We start from the raw sequence: 27,408 nt of genomic DNA on the forward strand, positions 1-27,408 counted from the left end.
GGGGGGGGCGCGGTCCGAGGAGCAATGCGCACCACAGCAGACACCAACACGGAGGCAGTGACAGGTTAGGTTAGGTTATAAATGTTCAAAGATTTTAATTTTAGGTGTTATTTGCATGTTTACATACCATATTTTTCAGATGTGAATGAAATAATTACGTTTTACTATGCCATGATATGAGTTATTGAAACACCTGGGCAACTCAAGTGTATAATTAAACACGTTAAATTGTACATTTTGGTGTTATTTCGTTTTTCTAAAGATATCCTAACACAATACCTGCATTAAAATTGCAATTAGGTATTTATCCTGACAGATTATAGAGTTTAGAATCTTGCGGTTCCAGTACTTTTGGAATCCCGGCAGTTGTAGTGTTAATGTTGGAGACGCTACTCGGAAAGAAAGAAAATCAAAACAGCTGTTCCCTTTTTATTTAGTTGCTTGGTTTTATTTTAAATTCAGCCACTAGTTTTATCTTGTGTTAAAATCATGGCTAACATGCTATTTCTAATCGTTTTTAAATTTTTATTTTATTTCTGGAAATCAACTCGCGACCCCCCCTCTCTGGCTCGCGACCCCCCTGGGGGTCCCGACCCCCACTTTGGGAATCACTGCCCTACAAGACAGTTGAAAGAAAGCTTTTGTTCTACTGCTCTCACCGTCGTTGGGCATGGTGAGGATAGGGATCTGGGTGATGGAGCCGTTTCTGCCCTCCACTCGGCCGGCGCGCTCGTAGATGGTGGCCAGATCGGTGTACATGTAGCCAGGGAAGCCCCGACGGCCGGGCACTTCCTCTCGGGCCGCAGACACCTACAGGGGAGGAGGAGGGGGGGGCGACACCAGAGCTGTAAAAACCATGAGCTAAAGGGAACAAGGTTATCATGCATTTACTATATGTTTAAGTTAAGTTTGAGAACATTTAAGAGCTGCATAAATAAGCTACTTGGGATTAGCAGAACAAATTTAAAGTGAAAAATTAGATTTCCATGTCCATTTCCATGTTTTTTATAATTACGCAGGTCAGAGTGATATATAAATACTGTGAAAGTATCAAAACGCTCAGAGAAATGCACCCAGCCTCGATTCAGAAACGGTCTTCTTTAAACAAGCTGTCAGGACTTCAGTCCAGTTGTGATGTCACAACTAAACTACACATACTGCATGTAGGTAGAAAGTGGCGCTACAGTGCCGTTACAGTCATTCCCCGACTGAGTGAGTGCAGATGCAGAAGTCGTTTCTTTGTTGGTTTTTATTTGGGGTGGTGTAGGAAGCAGCATAGAAGACACTACGGATGTAAACATATTTTTGGTTCATTATAAAACTGTGGCCGGACCAGATCACCTTTCACATTTTTATCTTTTGTTCATAAAAATAAAGTGCAGCTTTAATGTCTTGATGTTTCCCAACAGACCTTTGGGGTTCATTACAAACAATAGAAATAGATATGATTACTTTATCTTAAGGAAGATGCAATCTTACTGTGTTTCTTTGCTCTTCCACATAACCAAAGCAGGAAAAATTAACTAAAACCATTTACTGTTTACTGAGAGTCAAGTGTCTTTCATAAGAGGCGAATAGCTGTTTGGAAATGCTGCCATTCTGTTATCTGGCCTTCTAGAGAAATGACCAAAAGCAGAGCCTTGTTTCCAAAGTTAAGTGAATTAAGAGCAAGGTGGAAAGAAAATGCATCCCATTCATGCTTGTGGGCAGACTAAACATCTCTGAACTGTTTATTCAACGCTAAACTCAACCTTCACACATGTGAATGGGAACAGAGGTTGCATGTTAATGTCCTCCTGGCTCTTTGTAGCTGCTGAAAGACCCACTGAGCTGCCCGAGTCCTACCTGACTGTTGCTGCTGCGCTCATGTGCCAAGGTTAGGGACAACCAACACATATACACGTGCACCATTTAAAAACCTTCCTGCATATTGAGACAGCAAACTGTACAACGCAAAATAATTATAACAGACACACAAAAGAGCGAGACGAGGGGCCTGACTCCTCGCCACAAGGTGAGAGGAGGACAGGGAGGGGGGGCATTATCCTCCCTTTCAGCCAGGAGCACAATACTTAAGAGAGTGTAGCACCTTTTGTGTTAATGCGGCAAAGAACTGCTAACTCAGAGAGTCAGAGTGAACTACACCTCAGGAATGATGGAGCTAGATTTCTTTCTTTATTACATGCGAGAAAATAAATGATCTTGGAGGAAACAAAATGTTTGAGAGAAAAAGTTATTACATTGATCGCAAAAAAAGCATTTTGAGAAAAATATTTGAGTGGAAGTTTTCATACCAATAGCAAAAAACTATATTTGAGACTAAAAAACATTTAATTATAATTTTGAAATTTAAAAAAATTATTTTGGAGAAAAAAAAAAACTCTCTCTAAATACTTTTTGCAACACTCAAATATGTATTTTTTTTCAGTGTGAATTTTTTTTTTCTCCCCCTTAAAACACTTGTTTCTTTCAAAACGTTTTTCTTCTTGCTGAGAAACCATTAAAAGGATAGTCTGGCATTTTATAAATATTAATCTTACTTTCAATTCCACTCAGCGCAAAGCCCAATCTTCCCTACTGAAGAAGTCAAACAGGAGGGGAAAGCTGTGGCATTCTCAACATTTGGTGTCTCGGGATTTTTCTCTCGCTGTGGAAATAATGTGTAAAGATTCAGATTGACTCCCAAGACAAGCCGGTGCTCACCCTGGCCAATAGGAACGTGGCCCCGCCCATAACAATATTTGCACAGCGAGAGCAAAACGTTATGAGAGAAAATGTTTTTCACACCATTAGCAAAAAAAGAGTTCAAAAAAGAGAGTTTAAAAGAGAAAAGAGAGTTTAAAAAAGTATTTTGAGAGAGACTTATTACTCAAAAATAATTTAAAAAAAATTCAAATTTATATTTAAACTTTTTTTTGTCTCAAATATTATTTTTTGCTATTGGTAAGAAATATTTTTTTTCTCTCATAAAATGCTTTTTTGCTATCAGTGTGATAACTTTCTCTCGAATCATTTATTTTCTCATGTAATAAAGAAACAAATCTAGCTCCCTACTGAATGTACTGCCCATTAAGATAATGGAACAGTAAGGCACAAACACTTTTACAGTCATAACAACTATACAGAAAAATAACACATGCGCACACACTCTCCCACATTTAACCTCACATACAGTACACCCTCTTGCTTACAGAAATATTGACCAGCACACCAAATATTGAAAATACCACAGCTGAAAACAGTCCCAAGCAAACCCTTTCCACATTTCCCTTCCTGTTTGACTTCTCCACTAGGGAAGATTGGGCTTTGGGCTGAGTGGAATTGAAAGTAAGATTAATATTTATAAAATGCCAAACAATCCTTTTATCGTTTTTCAAATTTTCCTAGCTCGTCACTCATGCTGAGAATACATTAACATACAGAAGTATATATTTAGCCTTATATCTGGGTAAAGTTTCCAGCAGGGCCCACATTAACTACCCTATATCCAGAAGTGAAATGTTTTTTTACTCCATGTTGTGAGTGTAACCAGTGTGTGTGTGTGTGTGTGTGTGTGTGTGTGTGTGGAAGGCCGATGAGTTGGTGTGGTACCTCTCTCAGAGCCTCAGCGTAGGAGCTCATGTCAGTCAAGATGACTAGGACGTGCTTCTCACACTGGTAGGCCAGGTACTCGGCTGAAGTCAGCGCCAGGCGAGGGGTGATGATACGCTCGATGCTGATTGGTTACAAAAAAAGTTATATTGTACACATAGCAAATTGAGGTCTGAATTTAACTAGACTGGCAGTTCAATCAGGCTCTTTTCATTGAAGCATTGAATATTCAAAGATTTGGGGTGACGTCTAGTACGGTACTGCCAGACCTTCCTCCACTCTACTACAGAACATCATTCAGAATCAATCAACCACTGTTGTCATTGCATTCAGAGTGAATCTTACGTGGGGTCATTGGCCAGGTTGAGGAAAAGACAGACGTTGTCCATGGAGCCATTCTCCTCAAAATCAGACTTGAAGAAGCGGGCGGTTTCCATGTTGACCTGACAGACAAATTAAACAAGTTAATTAGACGAGGTGAAAGATCCTAAACTATTTTTACAGAAGGTTAAAAATAAGACCATTCAGACATCAAATAAGTAACACTAGGCGTCATGCATCTGTCACATCAAAGTTACTGAAACTGCTTCCCTACAGGTACGCCGGAGGGTTGAAGGCAAAGATAGGGACAGGTACATGCTGAGTTCTGAAAACAATGGCATGATAGTTGAATGGGATGATAATGGGATGATAGTTATTGTAGTTTGGCATGTTGATTTGACCGGCTGATCATCCCAGTTTTACCCGATTGCTGCTATTTGAGCCAAAATCTTACTCCTTCATGGGAGTCATAACTGAGCCACATCTTTTGGAAAAAAACCTTGTGTTACACAACACAAATGTCAATGCCTTCAGAACGGCGCTATCTGCCGCCTCCCAAAAACACTAAATGCTCCAAATCATTCCCTCGGCCATTAAGCTGCAGAACGTCTTGAATGAAATGTATTTTGCGCAAACCATTGGTTATGGGTTTAAAATTGGTGGATTGTAATTTGTTATGTGCAATACACTCAGCACTTTATCCATTTTATCATTTTATTTCCTCTCTCTGTCATTGATGACTGGCAGTATAAATGTGTATGTTTCTGTGGACTGCAAAAAACTGAATTGCTCGTCGGTGATAAATAACACTATCTGTATCTGTAACATATGAAAGCTTTTGTCATTAGGAGATATGTGTCCATTAAAGAAATACTGGTTATGATCTATACAAACATGACAGGAGCATTGTGGAGAGACAGCGGGGAGTTGGAATTGTGTTCTCAGGTCTTTCACATGCTTACTTATTTAGTCTTTAAGGACAGATTCACATGCTTTTCTACATCTTTCTTAAAGTGCTCATATTATGTTCATTTTCAGTTCCATATGAAAATAGATTTCATAGCTAAAGTGAAGAAGATATCAGGGTTTGGCAGTCTGAGTTAAAGAAAGCCAGTGGGTGTCCTCTCTTTTAAGTTTAGTTTATTATGTTGTGGACAGTGCCCTTTAATTAGGTGTCCAGTAAACAGAGCAGCTGTAGTCCCCGGCCAGCTGACAGTGCGCACCCTAAAATACAATGGTCGACATATTGAAATGAGTTACATTACACCTATAATGTAAGCAGGCCTTAGCAAAAGGGTTAAAACATACAAAGAAGTGGCACATAAAAAAACAAGCACAGAGCAGTCCATGCAATAAAGACCATACAAAGAAGACAAGAGAAGAGTCTCAGAGGCCACATTCAAAGCCCATGGCAGACATAAGGGAGGCAGGGAGGAGATGGAGCGACAGCAACAATGACACATCCAACACACGTCACATCTGACAGATTAATGTGTGCAGTAATAGTTATCGGACAGTTCAAACCCCCCTTTTTTGCCATGTCTCTGCAGTACAGATGCTCAGCAAGGAAAAGGGGCAACTCTGTCCTAATTAGGCAGGAACTTTCAAATGTCCCCAGTTGATTAGACTAACTCCGACTGCTGAAGGCTCACGTTAGCTTCAACTGCACTTTGGAATGCATTTTCCAACAAAAAGAGGGACAGGATTTGTCTCCTCCATTGCAATCATTCTAGCAATGCTTCTTCTTTTCTTGATCTTTTCTTCTTAAAGTCAATTCCAAATGAAATGTCCTCATCAGCTGTACGCAGTAGGTTTAGTGCTTTGCTGGATATTCATAATTTCAGCCTTGCAGTTAGCATTTTACCTTGACTGCTGTTATGACTTTTATGTCAAATTGTTTTTAGTGTATAAGAGGACTCTTTTTGATGCACTACTCAATGAATGGCCCTGACTAAAACTAGACCAAAAGTGTGTTAGTTAGTCTCGTCATTCTCAGAGTTTTGGTCAAAATAAAATCTGACGAAAAAACACATACTGATTTTTGCGTTCAGGATCAAGACCAAGACAAATTCTAATCAGGAGTCATTCCATGGGAGATCTTAGCTCAGTACAAGTCGTAAACTTTGGATAAACAAAGGTTTAACTACCATTAAACATACGCATTGCTGTCACTGTGTGCAGTACTTCAATTTGCCCTTTCAAAAAATGCATATCCATGTGTTGACCTGTATAAATCCCTATTAACAACTCTCCTGCCAGAATAGGCAGAACGGGATGTGAACTGGTGGAGAAGTGGAGGAAGGAAGGATTAGTGTTTAGCAAGTGAAGCAAATGCATGTGTGTTTGGTAGAGGTCAACCTGTCCCAACCAGGGGAATTAGAGCAACCAGGAGGGGAGAACCTGATACTGCGGGGCTAACAGCGTTAAAGGGCCTGTTGAATTAGTAACCTGTCTACATGGCCGGGGGATTTGCTCAGAGGGGCAGAAGTAACGAGAGGGACTTAAAGGTGAAATCACCTGGTGAATAAAAGACAGAAAGCAGGGCGGGAGAGGAGGGAGAAGGGACAGGGTGTCACGTCAGGGTTAAAAGGGGGATTAGAGTCACAGATTGGTAGGGGGGAGGGGGGGTTCTTACCCCCATGGCTGCAAAGACAATGGCAAAGTTCTCAGAACTGTAGTCCATCACATCCTTGGACTTCTGCACCAAGCCGGCCTGGCGACAGATCTGGGCTGCAATCTGGGAGCAAGAAAACAGAGAGGGGCATTCAGACACTCAGGAGGTCTTAACGGCAACACAAGCTATGTTTCCATCCTCTTGTCAATCAAATTATCTGAATTACGCTGACAACAATCATGCAAATAAAGCTGGAGAAAGTGTGTTTGCATCCAATGGCTTTAAAGCCAATAAAGACCTGTGTAATGACGCCACACGCTGTTTTGTGATCAAACTTGTATATTGAACAGATTTGAGACGTTTTAAGGTGTTTTCATTCATTCATTTTTGCAGTGGATTGCACAACATTCAACAAATGGGGGTGTTGCCTTGACCAGCTGCCACTGTGCTCATTTAAAAGCCATGATGTCTCTCTTTCATGGGTGGGCCAAATTCTCTGGGTGGACAGAGCAAAGAAAGGGGAGGTAACCTTGCCCCCTATGACCTCATAAGGAGCAAGATTCCATTCCAGATCGGCCCATCTAGCTTTCATTTTCTCAAAGGCAGAGCAGGATACCCAGGGCTCAATTTACACCTATCACAATTTCTAGCCACTGGGGGGGCCATAGGCAGGCTGGGATAACGCATATTAATGTTAAAAAAACTCATAAAGTGAAATTTTCATGCCATGGGAGCTTTAATGGAATGTGTTAACAATAGGGCTGGGTACCAAAGTCAGTACTTTTTAGGCACCGAGCCTCTAAAGTATTGAGTATCTAAAAATGGCTCGTCATTCACTACATAAGGAGTAAATCTCATCAGCGTCAGAAGGCCAATCAGCATGCAGCATGCTTCTACCAAGATCTAATAATGGTGCTGATTGGCTGTCTAACGTTACACGTCGTAGAGACACAGGAAAAACTCTACGTTACAGAGACGGCTCACGTAGCCGGAGCAGGACATTTTTTGTGCGAGAATGTGTAATGTTTAATTTCTTTTTGTTTCATAAAATTGGTATCAAGAAAAGTATCGTTTAGGAACCGGTATCAAAGTCATGGTATTGGTATTGAATATGTGTGAACAATACACAGCCCTCGTTAACAATAAGACCAATCTAGGATCTAGAATATCAGCTTATGCTTGAAGTATTCAATTTAAAGACTTCACAGAGACAACTCATCAAGTCTTTAATTCTACATTTGTTAAACAAACCATAACCAACTTGTTTACTGAAACTAATAAATCCAGCAGAGGGAAGAGTCCGTGTGATACGTCATGAGGAATGAAAGAGGAATTTCACGCTGATCACATAATGTCATGGCCACAGCGGTGATCTGGCCTGGCCTCTCCGTGCACCCCCGGGTTCAGGCACCTGGCCCATACACAACACCGACGCAGGATTGACCTCTGTGACATGTGCTTCATCAAACAATGAGCCAAATGTTCACACCATCCCGATGGCACAACAAGCGGGTCCTCATTAGGCGGACAACACACGCCCTGGTTCTTTGGCCCGTTCCACAGCGCCACTTCGGACCATTCATTTTCAAACTGCGGATGAGATTGGGGTTGACGGCTGTATTTATTCTCATAACACAATAAATGCTTAAAGAAACTGATTCTATGGCACATTTGCTCTGTGCATTTTCACTACAATCTGGCTTGGTTGTAAACCTTAATCTAACCAACTTCACTTAAAAGTATTTTACCGTAAAAATATTAAAAGTATGTCCATGGAATATTGTTCTCTGATCAGGGATAAAGAAGAGCGTAAATGTGAAATCAGCTTTTACAGTGCTGACTGTTGGGGAAAAAAATAAATAAAAAAATAAAAAAGGAGCTGTACTCAAAATGTTTAATAATAAAGAAATCCTGGGCAGGCATTGCCTCCACATGGCACTCACAGACCCCCAATAAAACACACACACACACACACACACACACTCTCACACACTCACACTCACACTCTTTCCTCCACTCTACCTTTACACAATAAATATAATAAAATAAGCCTCTTTTAACCGACATGTGGAGAGTCCCAGTCAGAAATATGCAGCTCTGATTACATCTATATTTTACATTTATATTATTCTGTTATATTAACTGTTTATACTAACACAGAAACCTAGTATTAGTGTTCATTTTCATATTTCTATTTGCATTTTGGAAACTGATGGTGGCAGATAACAAATGAAGTTTGAACACGGTGTTCCCTGTGTAAAGTTGATATGTACTTAGCAGTCATAACTTCAAAATAGGTTTTTAGTGGATATCAGTGGATATCTCCCTAAATACATAAGAAATACAATGTTGTTACTGACCGAATTGCACACCTTTGTCATGATGTGATGCATTCATTTTTGTCCCTGAGCATTGATGTGTACAGGACTGTCAGAGGGGAAAAAAGAATACAGGGGCCAGCATTGGTTTCTAAATCCTTTTTTTTATTTTTAATCAGCTGAAGAGGATCAAGAACAGCCGATGGCCTATCACATGAGAAACCTCAGTTGTGCTGGAGTGCTTCAGTAGATTGAATCAATCGATATTGTTTCACGGAACACAATGACGGGGGTCTGTGGACGATCTCCAAAGCTGTCCTACTTAAACTGGTGTGTTGTGACAAAAACAAAAAAATAATACAGCACTCTCCTCCTTTAAGTATGACTAATCCTGTTGGCACTGGAGCTAAAATCAGAGCCCAGTGAAGGCTTTACAAGCACAGTGAGTTTGGTTTAAGTTTGCTTTCTTTAATGGCAAAGTTCCAATCCCATGAACCAAAATGGCGTTTTCCTGCTATGGGATTCTTTTCTGTGTTTTTAATGCCGCTGTTATTTAAATGTTGGCAAGTCATTTAGAAACTATAACCATGGCACTTACAAATTCACTTCTGTCAAATGTTTTACTTTATCTGAACTGCATCTATACAACATGAGATATTCTAGTTTGTAACACACTTTACTAAGATTTACTTGGGGCAACTGAGTCACGCTTCTATTGTGAGGCATCAAAATCTCTGGAAAGGAAGCACAAGCCAAGTTGTCGTCATGTGACCCTGAGTAAAGCAGGCGGCACAGACGAATGACCTGAGTCATCAATGTTAAGCACTGATCCCAAAGCTTTTATCTTGAGATTTTGGTTCATTCATTGGGACTACATATATCCGTTTATATTCCAGGAATACCTAAGTGAGAGTGCTGTTGAATATGACATTGTCGCCCTCAGGCATCACAGGAACTGCTCCTGCAGCGGAGAAAATGAGACTGGTCGGGGTGTCTCACCTCGTTGTGTGGCAGCCCAGCAGCAGAGAAAATGGGGATCTTCTGTCCTCTGGCGATGCTGTTCATGCCATCAATGGCTGAGATGCCGGTCTGGATCATCTCCTCGGGGTAGATACGGCACTGAGGGTTGATAGGCTGACCTGGACAACACACAAACAGCTACATTGGACCAATGTAGGGTTGGCTTTTGTTTGGGGTTTTTCCGATAACAAAGCTTTTAAAACAGCGACGGTGCGTAAACGGTGCTTGAACGGTTACTTTAAAAAAAAGAATGAAAAAAAAAAAAGAAGACTACAGTCGGCGACATTAAAGTGCTCGTATTATGCTCATTTTCAGGTTCAGTCAGAAGTAGAGTATGAGGGGGTGCCCTGACAGTACCTAGGTAAGGACTACTAGCCAGTCAGAAGTAGAGTATGAGGGGGTGCCCTGACAGTACCTAGGTAAGGACTACTAGCCAGTCAGAAGTAGAGTATGAGGGGGTGCCCTGACAGTACCTTTTGAACAGTTTGTGAACAGTGTTTTTTGCTGGAGATGTCTCTTTGGGGGGGGGGAATTTGGGCTTTTTCACTTTGTAAACCTATAACATGCACAAAAAGATATTTAACCCAAAGGAAAGAGGAAAAGCCAAAAAGCATGATATGAGCACTTTAAAGAACGACTTGTTCATGCATAAGGCTATATGGTCAAAATTAAATTATTCATGAAAAATGTAATAACAATGACTCATTTCACCAGTAAATTGCTGTTAAGCAACAAAAACAACCACTAGATGGGAATAGGGTATTTTACAATAACTAGGAAGGCACCACGAGGCTTACTAGTTCAAGTAAACGCACCGTATGAGTGGTTTTCCGACAGTAAAAAAAGAAATGGGTGCACCAGAAACTGCTGTTAAAGTCCTGGGAGTCAGCTTTGAAATGTGCACCTTCCCTGTTTTTATTCCTGAAATAAAAAACTCTAGAATTCTAAGACTATATTAAAGATATGTTTCCACAGTGGCCAATCTTATTTATACTGCTCCATAATTATATAGGCTTTGCATGCTCACTGTGGGCTAGTGGTTAACCTCTAACCTGTCCCAATTATGTGGTGGGGGTGAATATCAAGCCTCAACCCCCCCCCCACTCTGGCCACCCATATCTGTGGCAAATATTTCCATACATTTTTAACCCCACCTTTATCCCCAAAGAGGGGTTATTATTCATGTGCAGCAATAGATTAAGCGTAGGTTAACACTGACTGAGTGTTCCTGTGCTTATTGTTACACAGTATGTGTTAGTCTTTTAGAACCAAACCTATGGACGGGTGGTGGTAGGCCTGCACGATTAATCGATATAAAATCACCCTGTTCACCATTTCAGTTTTAAAGAACTTTGATTTGGTTTCTGTTTTTTTTTTTATGACTTTGATTCTCATTTAAATTGTATGAGCCGACTGCATCCCAAACCTACGACTTCCTTCTGTGAGTTGTAATCAGAGACTGTATGAACTAGGTTTCAGCGCTGCCATGCTCTCCCTTCTGTTTACAGGCTTGGTGAGGACCAACGAGCTCTTGGTGCCAAACAAAATCTAAGTTTGGTACGTCCAATTTGTTTTGTCATGGTCAAAAGAATCATGGCAGAGAATTGGGATATCAATTCTAAGTTCTAAAATTATTGAATTGATTCATATTTTTCCCCAAATCGTGCAGGCCAAGTTGTTAAGAACACTTGTGCTTAATATTTTTGGTCTCCCTAAAACCCCATGTGCACCAGCCTGGCCCCTCCATTTGGAATGGTCTTGAACTGCCACTGAATAAAACAGCTAGTAAGTCTGGTTAGTTCAGAAAATTACTAAAATTCTTTTACTGTAACGCAGCCTTTAAAACCAGGAAGACAACACTGGTCATGTCAAAATATCCAAAATCTAAGAAGATATCTAGTCTTGGATATTAGTGTTGATATAACATCAATATACTGCCCAGCCATATGCAGCCTCCTTATTAAAGACATCCATTTGACTCAGAAACTATCCTAGAAAACAGAAGATAACAGGTGAGAGGTGTACCCATGATGTCCAGGTAGTCCTCAGCCAGAACCGTGGGCCCGCGGTCGATGGGTTTCCCAGATCCGTTGAACACACGCCCTGTAAGAAGAACATTTTCTCCTTCAGCCAAGTGGATTAAGGACTTCATTTGATAAGTAACAAAACTGTGGTGTATCTGGAAGTTGAATTCAAAGATAACTACAAAGAAACAGATCAAATGAAAAGCATTAGATGACGCTCCCAAGCACATCTGATCTATTCTGTTTTGTGTCAGACTCTAAAGAGATGAGAGAGGCTCTTGCAGAGTCTACAAGTACAAGTAATTAGAAATTCATGGACGTGATTAACGATACTTCAAAAACAAAAGCAGGCTCACTTTCTACTGCTATTGAAATACATGCGACCTTGCTGTACTGAGATAATCACACTGATTGAAGATTTGATTCAGTGCAGTTTTGTTTTTACCATGTAGATTGAAACCGCAAGAAGAATAAGCATATTAAAAGGGAAACCTAACACTTTTAAACAGAACTCAACATGCATTATTTTCATTCATTCATGCATATTTGCGTTACAGAGATAGAAGGTTGGAAGGGCTACTGTGCAACTGGAAACAAGACCTGAACTGTGGACTAAGTAGGAGGCTTATTTGCTTCCTTTTGTTAAGTGTTATTGCTAAATGTGGATGAAATATGCAATGTGAAATCGGGTTGATCATACCGAGCATGTCCTCTGACACTGGGGTCCGCAGGATATCACCAGTGAACTCACAGGCCGTCTTCTTGGCATCGATGCCCGATGTTCCCTCAAACACCTGGATGAACACACGTGACAAGCCACTCATCAAGATTAACAGGTTGCATGGTATACAGATGCTAAACAAGTAAAGCAATACCCTGCCATTAAAGAAGGTACTTATCAGGTACTTACTTACTCTACCAGTTGAGCTACCCATACACCCAAGAACATATACTTTAAGAATAACAGTGTTGTAATAAGCATATCCGATGATTTTTTTAGTTACAGATTACGGAACCTTTACCCTCCTTTTTCAGAGCCCAGAAGTTATGTATTGTCGTCGGGGTGTAAAGACTATTCCAAGCAATATATTTTAAAAATGTGTATTGGAAAAAGTTAACAACCCTGCCTTTAAAACACTTCTGGAGAGAACTTTAAAATGGGGCACAGATTGTTGTTGTAGTAGTTTTTTTAAAAGGCTCAGTAGTTTTCTAAAACAGCTGGGTACTGGTGCATTTGTGGTGGACTATTTTCAGCTGTGGATTAATTTGGTGCTCTCCCGATTATTCCTAGCAGCAGGGCTCTCAAACAGCAGGCCCTGCAGGTGTCAGTCCGTTTCTCACCTGGACCACCGCCTTGCTTCCAATCACCTCCAGGACCTGGCCGCTCCTCTTGGTGCCGTCCGGCAGGGTCAGGTGGACGATCTCAGCGTATCTGGGGAACTAGTTCAAAGAGATCCAACAGTTTCACTACAGCTGCCTAAAAACTTATTAATACAAGAGCAGATAAAAAGCAAATATTGCAAAATATATAGTGGCCATATACATTTGGATTTGTAAATATTCTTTTGGTGAGTAGTAGTGTTGCCAATCCCAACCTCATTAATACATTCTCAGAATGAGGTTTCACAATAGGCAAACAGCTCCGTAGTAGTAGTAGTAGTAGTAGTAGTAGTAGTAGTATTAGTAGGGCTCGGACAATATATGATTCGATTCTTTCACACGCATATTGCGATTTTCATTTATTGCAATTCTAGAAGTATTGGGATGCAATAATATCATGGAGTACTGAGATTTTCCTTTCCTTCTTTAACAAAAAACAAAGTTAAATAAAACGCTTTTAGACACAATATGTCATGAGACATTTCTAATGACATATCAGTCTGTCAGAACATAACATGGAGTAGCTGCTTTTGTTAATTAAACAGATATGATGTAGCCGCCGTCAGAATAAATAATTATCAAATATTTGGGGAAATAAGGATTTTAAAATTTGTCACAAAACAAATCACCATACTTACGATTTTCAAAATGTTCCCCCTTCCCCACCCTGAAGTAGTAGTAATAGTAATAATTTGAGAACTCGTTCATGGGCATAAAGTGTGATGAAAACAGAACTCCTTAGCAGCTTTACCTTCACATTATCCAGGATCACCAGGGGGCCGTTTACACCCGACACAGTAGAGTAGGCTGAAAGAGAGGAGAACCACAGAGTTCATTTATTATACTAGTCCAACAGGCCACAAGGCAGGAAAATAACTGACTATATTCCCATTTCTTGGAGCCGCTGAAAGCCACCCGTCCACATGAGATTAAGTAGACATCCTTTCTAACCAACCAACACTTTTAATAATCACAAGCTGACCTTTCACGCTGCGATTTAAACAGCTTTCATGCACTTCCAGGCCCAAATGTCAAAGGCAGGCAAATGTCAGGAAAAAATGCATGAAATTCACCTGTTCACAATTACACGTGGTTAGTTCTGAGATTCACAATAATTCAACACTAATTGAAGGGGCATCACTGATGAAGGTCAGTGGAAACAGCCTGTGGCCTTCTCCGACATTAAACCACAATAACTGTAGTGAAAGACCGCAATGAAAACTACACATCAATGTGTCACTAAAAACACATTACACGCCATTTCCCTCTATTTCATATTATTCATTATCATGAATAATATGGAACAGCAATTTGCTTCTCTATTTGACCTTAAAGCTTTAGTGTGTAACTCTTTGATATTAATGAACTTCCGTTACATTGCAGCCATCGCTAAATGAGTTGCTACAAAGCTAATTAAGATGATCAGATGCACACAACTCTCTCTGGATGTCTCAGTATGACCATGTTCAGAAGATTGTGGCTTCAGAGGAATATGACCTCTTCTGAACAGTGCATCCTTTTTTTAATCCAACATTTGAAAGAATTTAGGCTACTTCCAATAGGTTCTACATACTTTAATATAAGACAAATGTGATGGGGAAATGATTTATACAGTACCTGTGGTAAGAAATCCACAAGAAACTATTTATTATCCCATCTTTGAAAGACACATTGAAAAGGTTTATTTGTCAGTTTTGATATAGTCTCGCTTCGCCAGACCTTCTTCCACAGCGCTGCACAGGAAGGTCTGGCAAGTCCACACAGCAATTCCAGTAAGGAAGATAATCACAGATCTATCCATGCTTGTGTGGTTTATGTTGGCCCATAAGTAGTACGCTATTGCAGACCATGATTTAGAAACTGTCGCTAGGTTTCCATCCACTTGTTAATCAAATGATCTGAAGTTTGCTAAAGGTTCACTGGTGAAAGTGTGCCGCCACCCAAAGGCTTTAAAGCCAATAAAACCTATGCACATGCTGGTTTGCCATTGGATATATCGAATATACAGACATACGTGGCAGAAATGTTCTAAAATCTCTTTGTTTTATGGCCGGTTGCAACCATAAAATGACCTAAAATGCAATTGCAATTCATTATTTATTTGTCAAATAAATACTGAATGTTTCCATAAAGACTTTTCATTTGATATTATTTAATTTGCATAACAATGTGCGGACGGAAACATGACGAGTGTCTCTTTTTCCAGAGTAATGGACGCAACCAGTCGATACTGCTGAAGTAGGTGTGTGTGTGTGGGGCCTTGCTCTCTGTCAACATGCAGAGAGGACCAGCTAGCGCTCCCAGGTACCGGGGTTTGCCATCGTTGGATTAAACATGAATCGTTCCTTGGTAGTACCGACGTAACCCGGTCGGTACGCAAAACAAGTACAGCGTTCACACAAACCTAAACATGCATGTCATTGCAGTACACCTGTAGTAGTATGCCTCAGGAGCTAATCATAAATCACTCTTTTGAATCACAGAGCTATTTTCAGGTTCACTGCCAAACTAAAGACAGCCGTACTGGATTATCGGGGTGCTAAGTGGCTGTAACCATCAGACGATTGTTAGTAGAGGCAAGCGGAGGGGCAGAGGGTCAGGACCTACGGGAACATGTTCCTTTCTCTGAATGAAGCATTAATATTCACTCTGCTGACATGAAAGACAATTTACGTGGCGTTTGCTAGAAATCCACTGACGCCCTCCCATCACGGTCCCTGTGCACATCTGCAGACCGCCATTGTTTCCACTGTTTTTTTTTTTATCATGGTCTGGTGTTCCTTCTTTTTGTGCCGACCGTCAATCTCAGGGCCAATATCAAAGGCACGAGGAAATTAGAGCAGACTGCTATGACCATAAAGCACTAAAGCTTAGCGGGGTGCATCCACTATGCCACTAATTAGGCAGAGGCCAACAAAATAACTTGTCAACGCACTACCGTATTACAGCCATTTCCCACACACACCTGCATTTCACCTTCTATTAGCAATACAGAAAGTGTGTCTGTGAGTTTGTGTGTGTGTGTGTCTGTGCATGTGTGTCTGTGCGTTTGTGTGTGTGTGTGTGTGTGTGTCTGGGTGTCTTTCGGTGTGTGCGCGGAGTGGGAGATGGTGGTGGAGGTTGGGGGCAGAGACTATTGAGAGAGCAAGAGAAAAGATGGCTCAAGTGTGATGATAAAAACCAAGGGCACCACAAATAAAAAAAATAAAAAAACATTTTCCTCTCCAAAATAAATTGAGTTTTACTTTAATCAGCCTTTCTCTATCTCACTTCCTGCCTCAGGGCCCAGATTCTGACCAATGACTCAAATTCTCATTCATATTACTCTGTTTTGCTCTACATTATTAATCATTTTCATTTATATGGTGCTATGTTAAAACAGAAAAAAACAGATTCATTCAAACAATCTGTTCGATTGCTGTATAACAGACTGTTGCCATGGATAAAGTTCTGACCATAGACTATTTCTTAAATCAATAAAATCATTTTTAAAATCAATACTTGAGTCTTAAATCATCCGAAACTACACATTATTTATATATATATATATATATATATATATATATATATATATATATATATATATATATATATATATATATATATATATATATATATATATATATATATATATATACATACATACACATACATACACACACACACAATTATACACAGTGAAACAATATACATTTATGTACTGCAAACTGTCTCTCTCAGTAAAAACAGTTTTTTTAAACTAATTTAGGACATCTGTAAAGACTATATTATTGGAAAATATAGAATGAAAAATTAAACACTCAAATATTGACCCTGTCCTGTAATTGTCGGGCTTTGTGTTAAATTTGGAAAGGAGGACATTTTAAATGCGGCATTCAGTCCATCATCATTTGATATGTTCTAATAGTTTTGTTTTTAAGGTTGATTCCTTCTAGCAAATCTTTCAGCCCTTCGGGTGCAGGTCTGAAGTAAGTCTACTATTTGAATGGGTAGTTCCAGAGGGATTAAAGGCCTAACCCTGGTCCTATATAGTAGCCTATCATTATATGAAGGGAAAAAGGTTTTCATGGTACCCTCTTACGTATAACTGTGATGATAAAAAGTGGTTTGCTCTCTGATTTCACAAGATAATGATTGCTCAATGGGCTATACAGCCATGAGGTGTGAAGTAGCAACATTTTCCATTAGGTTTGGAAAACTTTCTCCACCCCTCTTTTGCTACTTCAGCTCAAGTGCAGCAGTCCCCTGGCTTGGCATGCAACAGCAGTGTGGGTCACCCTGCAGCCTGTTCAGCTGCCAGAGCCCTTTGTGTACAAAGATGTTAATTGGTCCTAATCCGCCACTAGAAGCTGTTTTGGTAGCCTGACCTCGCACCCTAAAGGACACCTTGGTGTGAAATACTAAAGAGCCCATTCAAGTGCCAGAGAAAGGAGGCACAGAGCATTCCAACACAATTCAATTTCCCAGCTGAAAGAGGGGGTCGGACTCGAGGGGAGGCAGGGGGGGTCAGAGCTGGGATGGAGATGGGGGCGCATCATCGTTCTGACAATAAATGAGCGCTACAAAGCAGTGGCTACTGTGATGTGCAGCCTCACAATCACGTCTTAGCCTCTACTTCAAGGGATTCCCACAGCCCCACTGGACATGGGAATGCTAATTGCCTCAAACCTACAACCAGCCCTCACCCCCACCACCCACACTCACACACAGCCAAAAATATGCAACAGTGAGTCAATAAAGCAGCATGATTAAATTACTTATAATCCTTAGATTCAATGTACAAACTTTGTTTGTATAAGGTCACGGTCACTTTCCTATTGACAGTTAATGGTTTAAAGATTAATACTATTTCCACATTAAAGTGTCTAAAAACTGACTATAGCTAAGATATATATATTTTGTTGAGTTGTGTACTTACATTGTAACAAATGTTTCCAACGATGTTCAAACCCAGAGAAATCTGTCATTTTAAACAATGACACAATGACTCAGGTTTGATTCCACTGAGACCTACATCGACCAAAGTGTCCCTGAGCAAGACACTTAACCCATATAGCAATTGAAGGGCGCTTTGGTATGAAGGGTCAGCTAAATGACGTGTAAAGTAACTTCTGTCAAAACACTACCCTGGAAATCCAGACTTCTCACAAGAGCACAATTTGAATTTGCTCAGCGAGTTACTCAGGCAACGAGTAATGTTGCTCATTAACTATGCCCTTGTAGCCGAGCTGCACCAATCACATTGGTGTATCTGATAAAAGCGGGCCAGAAAAAAAAAAAAATCTGCTAGCTGCCTGTCCCCAGAACACACTGTAAAAAAACATCTCCTCACTATCTGCTAGCTGCTGTCCCCTGAACACACTGTAAAAACATCTCCTCACTATCTGCTAGCTGCTGTCCCCTGAACACACTGTAAAAACATCTCCTCACTATCTGCTAGCTGCCTGTCCCCTGAACACACTGCAAAAAACATCTCCTCACTATTTGCTAGCTGCCTGTCCCCAGAACACACTGTAAAAAACATCTCCTCACTGTCTGCTAGCTGCCTGTCCCCTGAACACACTGTAAAAAACAACTCCTCACTATCTGCTAGCTGCCTGTCCCCTGAACACACTGTAAAAAACATCTCCTCACTATCTGCTAGCTGCCTGTCCCCTGAACACGCTGTAAAAAACATCTCTCTATCTGCCTGTCCCCTGAACACACTGTAAAAAACATCTCCTCACTATCTGCTAGCTGCCTGTCCCCTGAACACACTGTAAAAAACATCTCCTCACTATCTGCTAGCTGCCTGTCCCCTGAACACACTGCAAAAAACATCTCACTATTTGCTAGCTGCCTGTCCCCTGAACACACTGTAAAAAACATCTCCTCACTGTCTGCTAGCTGCCTGTCCCCTGAACACACTGTAAAAAACATCTCCTCACTGTATGCTAGCTGCCTGTCCCCTGAACACACTGTAAAAAACATCTCCTCACTATCTGCTAGCTGCCTGTCCCCTGAACACACTGTAAAAAACATCTCCTCACTATCTGCTAGCTGCCTGTCCCCTGAACACACTGCAAAAAACATCTCCTCACTATCTGCTAGCTGCCTGTCCCCTGAACACACTGTAAAAAACATCTCCTCACTATCTGCTAGCTGCCTGTCCCCTGAACACACTGCAAAAAACATCTCCTCACTATTTGCTAGCTACCTGTCCCCTGAACACACTGTAAAAAACATCTCCTCACTATCTGCTAGCTGCTGTCCCCTGAACACACTGTAAAAACATCTCCTCTCTATCTGCTAGCTGCCTGTCCCTTGAACACACTGTAAAAAACATCTCCTCACTATCTGCTAGCTGCCTGTCCCCAGAACACACTGTAAAAAACATCTCCTCACTATCTGCTAGCTGCCTGCCCCTTGAACACACTGTAAAAAACATCTCCTCACGGTCTGCTAGCTGCCTGTCCCCAGAACACACTGTAAAAAACATCTCACTATCTGCTAGCTGCCTGTCCCTTGAACACACTGTAAAAAACATCTCCTCACTATCTGCTAGCTGCCTGTCCCCAGAACACACTGTAAAAACGTGGTCTCTGTAGACAGCCCAGGGTCTACAATCAGCAACAACAGCGCTGAAATCACTTAAATCCACATATCGTTTGGTAATATCTAATACTGGCCCTAGATCAAATAGCAACCAGCATAGAGTGAGAGGTGTGCACGCGTTTTAAAGGCATCCAACATGTCGGCAGTGGGGAAGCAAACACATCAGATGAAGCTACTGTGTCTTGACAAGCTTGTCGTTTTACCGTTCTATTAAATCACTTTACAGCGTCTTTTCTATCTCCATTTCCATTGGCTTTATAATATATAATATTTTTATCTTACTAATTTATCCATTTGAAGCATACTGTGGATGAAATGGGTTTCCTCAGGAGGGGGGCTGGCGTCTCCCTTTTGGATAGGGTGAGAAGATCAGTCATCTGAGAGGAGCTCGGAGTAGAGCCGCTGCTCCTTCACCTCGAAAGGAGCCAGTTGAGGTGGTTCTGGTAAGGATGCCTCCCGGGCTCCTCCCTAGGGAGGTGGTCCAGGCGCATCCAGATAAGAGGAGGCCTTGGGGAAGACCGAGGACTAGGTGGAGGGATTATATCTCCAACCTGGCCTTGAACGCCTATATATTGCGATATTGTAGGGTTGACATTTGGTGCTTTCACGAAATATTTTTACAATTCGAGTTTTGATGAATAATCATCAGTAACAGATTTAATGACTATGTTGGTAAAGGCAGATAACAGAACAGCTAGAACAGTCTGTTAAGATCACAAAATGACATTTTACGGTTATTTAGTTTGTAAAACCAGGAAAGACAACCCGTGTCATATTACAATATAGAATATCCAAAATCTCAGACAATATTTAGTCTCATCTCAATATAATATTGATATTATTCAAGACCTGCTTGACTGATAGTTTCCCAGGGACTTTTTTCGAAATGCCCCTACTTCTCTAAATGACCAGGAAATGAATGACGAGTGGTCAGCAAAACTAAATGTTCATGTGGATGGATTTCTGTTCATGCAACAGGCAGAAATGGTGTCAAACCCTTAGCCTACATTTCAATGTTCTTTGATGAGAAGAATGGCAAACGCCCACAGGAGAGTCTTTTTTCTACTGACAAGCTAGCTGCTTAAGCCTAATTAGAATGTGGATTATAGAACGGTTACAAAAATAACATTGATTTTATAGAAATTACTTTCATGGTGACAGATGAGACATTTGTTTATCGTGACTACATTATTACCATTAATTAAATCTTAACAAAGAAGTATAGTGCCTTGCTCTATGTCTTTTCATAGCACTAAATGACAGAATGCACTACTAAAACAAAGACCAGACATTTCGTGGGCTAATAGCTTTTGTCGCATTTGACATGAGAGAGACAAAGGCCTCTTCAAAGAAAAGACTTGGTCTGATGAGAAATCTCTTTATTTGTTTATTTCCAGCTCTGTCTCAGAGTGGCTTTTCAATAGCTGCCTCTCTTAGAGCTCTGTCAAGTTAATAAGGAAGTGAAAAACCATCTCTACATTGTGATCTTATAGACGGTTTGATGCCTGGCAACTGGCTATACTGAAGAAAGTGTCTGATTTCATACAATACTCTCTTAGGTTACAGTTTGCTTTGAACTAATTATTACGGCTAATAATTCTGAGGCCATTTGTCACCTGTAGCTGTCAGGTATTGATTCTCAGATATTCTTGGAAATTAACATTATTAGCACCATCTGCCTGTCGCATCACTGGGGAGCTTCTTGACTCTCAAAATGTATGGGCAAATTTGCGATTCACCATCAATTTTCTACCCATATTAAAAATCCACAGATGATGTCTTGCCTAAAAACTCTCAGAAGGGAATTTAGTGATCAAGCCGCGGTTGTTGTGACTGTTCCAGGGCTTTGCATTGTGGGATACAGTAGACAAGGTAGAATGGAGATTTTTTACGACATCTGGGTATTTTTGGCATTCTGCAGATTTTTCTTTTGTTTGCATACTGCATGTTACATTTTGGCCAAATCAGCGAGTAGTGCTAGTTGAGAGAGTGGGGTTTCGCTAACTTGTTGCTCTTGCTACCAACATTAGCTGCTCCGATTCAACAATGTTTGAGAGTGTAAGCAGGCTGAAGTTTCCAGGACCAATAAGAACAGATAATAACAGATGTGATGACACTGCGACATCCCCCTTCTTAAAATGATGCTGGAAAAAGCAAGGATGTCCAGTTTGGTAAGTAGAAATCCTTCTGTCTTTCTCATGCAGCCCCGCCGGGAGGAGCTAACACGTGAAGAAGAGACGTTAGCACAACATGTGAGCCATTATAGTCGGTATTTCACTCAGTGCTTTGTGTGTTCGCATTGACTTATATTTTAAAGGAATGTATGAGATGTCTTTAAAGATGCTTGTGTAAGCCTATACATTTCATTTGTTTGTCTCTGGATATAGTTTGGCACAAAATGTGATTCACTTATATGCTACAAAAGGGGAAGTTACAACTAAAACAGGAACAGTTCCAACACTCCTAATAAAAAGCCATTATTAACTGATGCACTGTCAAATGAAAAAGAGTACTGAAATCTACTCTAGAGGTGTACTCTGTGCAGTGCGTAATGGGTGGTTGGCCCAACTGAAAGGACCAATGAGCATCATCTCATCTGACACCTTCTGCTGAGCAGGACCCAACGTGGGTTGGACTCTAGGCTATGGTGTCAGTCCTGGCTCTCATGTAATATAATCATGAATTTCTCTGTGAATTCTAGTTTTTGGACTTCGAAGTTTCAGTAGGAAGTTTCCAAATTAGGGCTGACACGACTCCTTGAATAACTCAAATAATTCTATTACTAAAAATCCTCGATGCAAAATGATTTGTCTAAAGCGTTGTTTAATCAATGTTACCAACGTTGTACCGTATACGGATGATTATTACTGTCGCACACCAGACTGGGGCTGCAGGTAACACATGCCATGAAGACTGATTACACAATGAAGAAAGAGAGTGTAAATGGTGAGGGGCTAGGAGAAGAGACAGGCTGGAGGAAATGACAGGAATTGTCCAAACTAGCCTAGCACGATACTAGCACGACGTCAATGCTTCAGCATCTCAACATAAAACATTGAGTCTAACTTAATCATCCATTCTAAGAAGTGACCCGACTAGTGTACTTAAGTGTAGTTATCTTAAGTTTAGTTAACTTGTGGTGTCTGTCAGGCAGTTAGCCAGCCTGTCCACTGTGCTGCTGCTGACAGACAGCAGGGTCCTTACAGAAACACAGGCAGTATGGATTAGATAATCAGATCACATAAATATACGTAGTGAATAATGCAAAAGGCCTGACAATCATACGTTAACAAGGCTAAGCTGTTACACCTTTCAGGTAGTTCCCAAAACCTGTTGTAGATGTTTTGAGGTACCAGTTTTCTTTGGAATATCTGCCTCTCGACAGGTCAGCTTACCAAGTTTTGTAATTATTCCAGACACATTCATTTCCCGACATCTGATAGTTGCAGCCCAGATTCCAGCCCTCACGGGGTCAAACTTTCAGTTTTGGTACTATGAAGGTCAGAGAACAGCTCCGGCCAGGCGGAGGGATGAAGTGAGACGAGCTGGGATGTGTTTCAGTCGACATTCATTTCAGCACCTGGGACAGCGCCACACCTAGCCCCCACCCCCCCGCATTACACACAACAAACAGCACTCCGTCTGAGAATAACTCATAATGCAAATTAATGCACGTGGCATTACCATTCCTTGTATGTATACATGACAAAAAGTCCTAGTGCATTCCATGGTTCTGCACTTCAGTCAATATAACCAAGCCTACACCAGCAGACGCAAGCCTCTGTAGGTCTCTCCCATATAAAAGAAGTACAGGAGACTAAAGGAAAAACATCTCCTCCAGCCACCAGCAGGGTCCTAAAACCGGCTTCTAGAAGGTGTGGCCCTCTTTGCCTGCTCTGCTAAATGGATGCTGATGTTCTATTAGAACACCAACACAAAGAAAGAGGAAGACAAAAAGACATCCATCCTGCGGAATGTCCTGCGGCACCAGAGCCACCCAGGAAGTGGAACTTCAAGGATACAGACTATGCTTAGTGTGGTTGACGTGACAGTGATGACACGTGGCTATGAGTCACTCATCAGAACCAGGAAATCAACATGCCGGCCTCCTGCTGACTCTGTTGGCCTGGGCTAGCTAGCCAGCTGGCCGGTCAGGGTTTTTAAATGGACCTATCAGTCCAGCGAATGTCGGCAGATCCTGGATCCTGGATCCTGGCGTGCCGGTGCTATTCAACCGAGGGACTCCCTTTCTGTGAGCCGATCTGACGGCTACATTCTGCATGATGACGAATCATGCACGAGTTGTAGGAGCTGATGGGATTAGATTTCACTGGAACTGTATCTTGTATGGTTTCATGTGATAAATAAAACTGATTAATAGATAAACATATTGTAAATACAGCAGCTCCGGTATTTGAGGAGCACATAAAAACTTTCCTAACAGTTACTTGAGATAATCATTGGCTCGGAGTTTCTGCCTCAACATCAGAATGGACCGCTGCTACCTAGTAATGTGTTGGATGAGAGGAAAAGAACGAGCCATTCAGCAAATTAGAAAATTTCAGAAGTAGGGCGGTTAGATGTTTTTAGGACAAGGTTTTATTACATGCTACATGCTTCATGCTTTCCTCTCAGAAGGCGCAAGCTCCATTAAGTTATTTCCTTTTTTTTGTTTGCTAAGAGGCTTTTAGTCCATGCTAGCCTCTCTGACTCTTACACAAAGGAAAAACCATCACCTTGCTGGGTTCATGCCGCGGCCCGTGTTCAACAGCAAATGAATCAGAGTCACAGCTAAGGCTCAACATCCCAATCACTGAGCAAAGGGCCCGAAAAACACACATTTGTGGAAGTCCCTGTGTTGATGGAAATAATGTCATCATCATCTTAAATGTCATTTGTTTATAAGGGCATACAAAATGTATTATTTTAATGAGAAGCTGTTCTGTTCATTGTTCTTTTTATTTCATGTGTACTGTTGAGCAATGCAAAAAGGTCTATTTTAAAAAGATTTATTTTTTGTTATTTACTGTTGCACATTTGTTGATGTATTTCTTCTTTTACTCGTTTAACTTGTGTATGTTCAAGTTGAGAAACGCACAATTCAAATTTTTTTATATTTGGTGCTTTTACCTTGATAATCAAGCAAGTAGAATCATGACACCAATATATCGCATTTGCAGTATTGTTAAACACAATGTGACTTTTTCTCTTTATTGTGCAGACCGAACCGAGAGGAGTCCCAATAACTGACTTCAGGCAAGCGGGAGGGTTTAGCAGGTGTGTTGTTTCTCCAACATCTAAAAAGGTAGCTTCCATTACATACTGGCAGGTGTAATGCTAAATAGCGTCACACGCAGTGATGCGGGAAGTGGTACGGGTGCAGTGGCATCGGAGTAGTATACGAGTATGGTTACATGATCACAGTATCAGACCAGGTAGGTAACAGGCATTCAGCAGCTGACTGACTTCACTAAAGGTTTTAGTTGACCACCACAACCATCAAGCAATTTATTATTTGTCAAGTGAAATCATAAAATGATAAATAACCAGAGATGTCCGATATTAGGCACCGGGCCACTATTCATTACGAAATATAAAAACCTTTATGGCAACACATAAAGAAACACACACTTCCTAATAATACTATTCTTTTGAAGCAACACTTCAATGTAACAGCATCTGTAATTGTACTAACACGGTTTCCATCTGACTAACAACTGTGGGTCAATGTGTCTGTAAACCATTAGGTCTGGTTTTTATATTTTTGGTGCTTTTTCAACAACTGTAGCTATTAATCACACACAAAAAGGCATCTTTCTTCCACCAGGCCAGAAACTGCAGCTTTCCAGATCCCTCCAGCAGCGCTCATGTGATCGTGTCACATGAGCGATCATCCATCTGTCACCAGTCTCTTCTAAAGCCACCGTCATCTCTTACAGCGCCATGCAGTAATAGGAGGCCAGTAAAGGCCCACTAAAGGCAGTAGAGATTGCATTCCACTATCCAATCTCAACACATTAAATAAAACCACCCTGCACGGTGTCTCATTCATTCGGGTGGCTCCCGTCGGTCAGCTGACTGTCTGCAGCGTTGGCTAATCCACTAAAATAGTAGCATTTAGCTAGCTGTGTCGGATTGAACTACGCAGTCATCACTACAGTGACAATGTTGACTCTGTCCCTGTATGAAATTAACATACAACCTTTACTTATACTAATGAATAAAGTTAAAGTTATGTATAGCTAAAATGGTAAAAGACGACTTTAGGCCGGACTAGCCAGTGTTCCCTAGCTAAAGCTAGCTTAACGTTAGCTGGTATGCTATTTGACACGAATGGGTACGTGTAGCTACCTGGACTTAAATAGAGCATGGAACTCATGGTCGGATGGTGGTTATGCTACTAAATTGTGACCCGCATTTAACTGACTGTGTAAAAACAGCTAGCTTGTTCATAATCGTGATTCACAATTTGTAGCTTCATAGCTTTAGCTAGCTAGCCACAACACCCCCCTGGTATGCTGCATTGCATGTCACTGGGAATACACATTCATCTATAAAAAACCATGGTGAGGACTTGTACTTTCTTCTTAAACCGTGTCACAATTAGCACTAATTGTTCATACGTTCATCATCCAACAGTCCCAGTAATGGAATTTAACGCTGAGTACTTCTGGGAATACAATATTACTTAACTCCTTAACTTCCCTGATCCAGGACCATAATACTACATATTAATACAATGCGCTCCTGTTCTGATCCAATATCAATTTTTCCCAACTGAAAAGTAAGAAGAATGGTGTTTTTTAGGTGCAAAGTACTATAAAAGCTTGGGATAACGTGGGAATTCTAAGAAGAGTGTGGTATTCCTCACCGTTCCCTTGTCACTGAATGCAGCACAACAACCTTGTTAGCAACTAGCTAGCTCCAGCTGCAGCTACCCTGAGCAGCCCGCTAACGTTACATACTCAGCCTGGGTTGAGAGATGTAATTTCGGGTCACAGCCTGTGTGTGTGTCCTCGCCGCTGCTGCCAAGCCGTTGACGTCCATCGCCCTGTTTGCCACCAGTGTTGCCATCGTTGGGTAAAGAACAGTGAACCTGGGGAAGCTAACGTCGGTCGATGTGCTGTTCTAGCCGGTGCTGATAAATGACAGCAGAGACCTAGTCACATGACACTGAGGAACCGGATGGAGCCATGGACGGTTAGAGAAAGGATGGAGCAGCCGACCGAGCGCTCGGCGGGCGCGCGTGTTGTGTACGCGCAAATATGGGTAAGCAATGCTTTTGGCATTAACGTAAGATTTTTTAACTATAAAACGTTGCCAAAGCATAGTGTGTAACCACAACATTGAACAATATCATTATTAAAAAGCACTTGCACATAGGTCGCAGTTATTAGATATTCTGCATTAAAAATGAAAAGTAATTTTGGATTCTTGGGGAAATAGTATCAATTATTAATTTGTTGACGTGATTTGCTTGCTGCATTTGAGAGCCATATATGTCTTTTTCACGTTTTGTCAACATCACAGCTTGTATTCTTTTGTA

At 41.0% G+C, this 27,408-nt stretch overlaps 1 protein-coding gene across 1 annotated transcript in view; it reads right to left on the bottom strand.

Annotated features, from left to right (window-relative positions):
* atp6v1ba (ATPase, H+ transporting, lysosomal, V1 subunit B, member a) overlaps positions 1–27,095 on the bottom strand; it is a 34,367-nt gene extending 7,272 nt beyond the window's left edge. The window contains exons 1-10 of the mRNA XM_032542010.1: positions 26,828–27,095; positions 14,020–14,075; positions 13,230–13,328; positions 12,589–12,682; positions 11,890–11,967; positions 9,844–9,983; positions 6,548–6,649; positions 3,937–4,034; positions 3,592–3,715; positions 660–810 (exon numbers count right to left, since the gene is read on the bottom strand). Coding sequence (XP_032397901.1) covers positions 660–810; positions 3,592–3,715; positions 3,937–4,034; positions 6,548–6,649; positions 9,844–9,983; positions 11,890–11,967; positions 12,589–12,682; positions 13,230–13,328; positions 14,020–14,075; positions 26,828–26,936 — 1,051 coding nt within the window. The 5' untranslated portion in view covers positions 26,937–27,095. The remainder of the gene's footprint in view (positions 1–659; positions 811–3,591; positions 3,716–3,936; positions 4,035–6,547; positions 6,650–9,843; positions 9,984–11,889; positions 11,968–12,588; positions 12,683–13,229; positions 13,329–14,019; positions 14,076–26,827) is intronic.
* Positions 27,096–27,408: the final 313 nt, after the last annotated feature.

Source organism: Etheostoma spectabile, chromosome 17 (genome assembly GCF_008692095.1).
Source record: "Etheostoma spectabile isolate EspeVRDwgs_2016 chromosome 17, UIUC_Espe_1.0, whole genome shotgun sequence".
Lineage (NCBI taxonomy): Eukaryota > Metazoa > Chordata > Actinopteri > Perciformes > Percidae > Etheostoma > Etheostoma spectabile.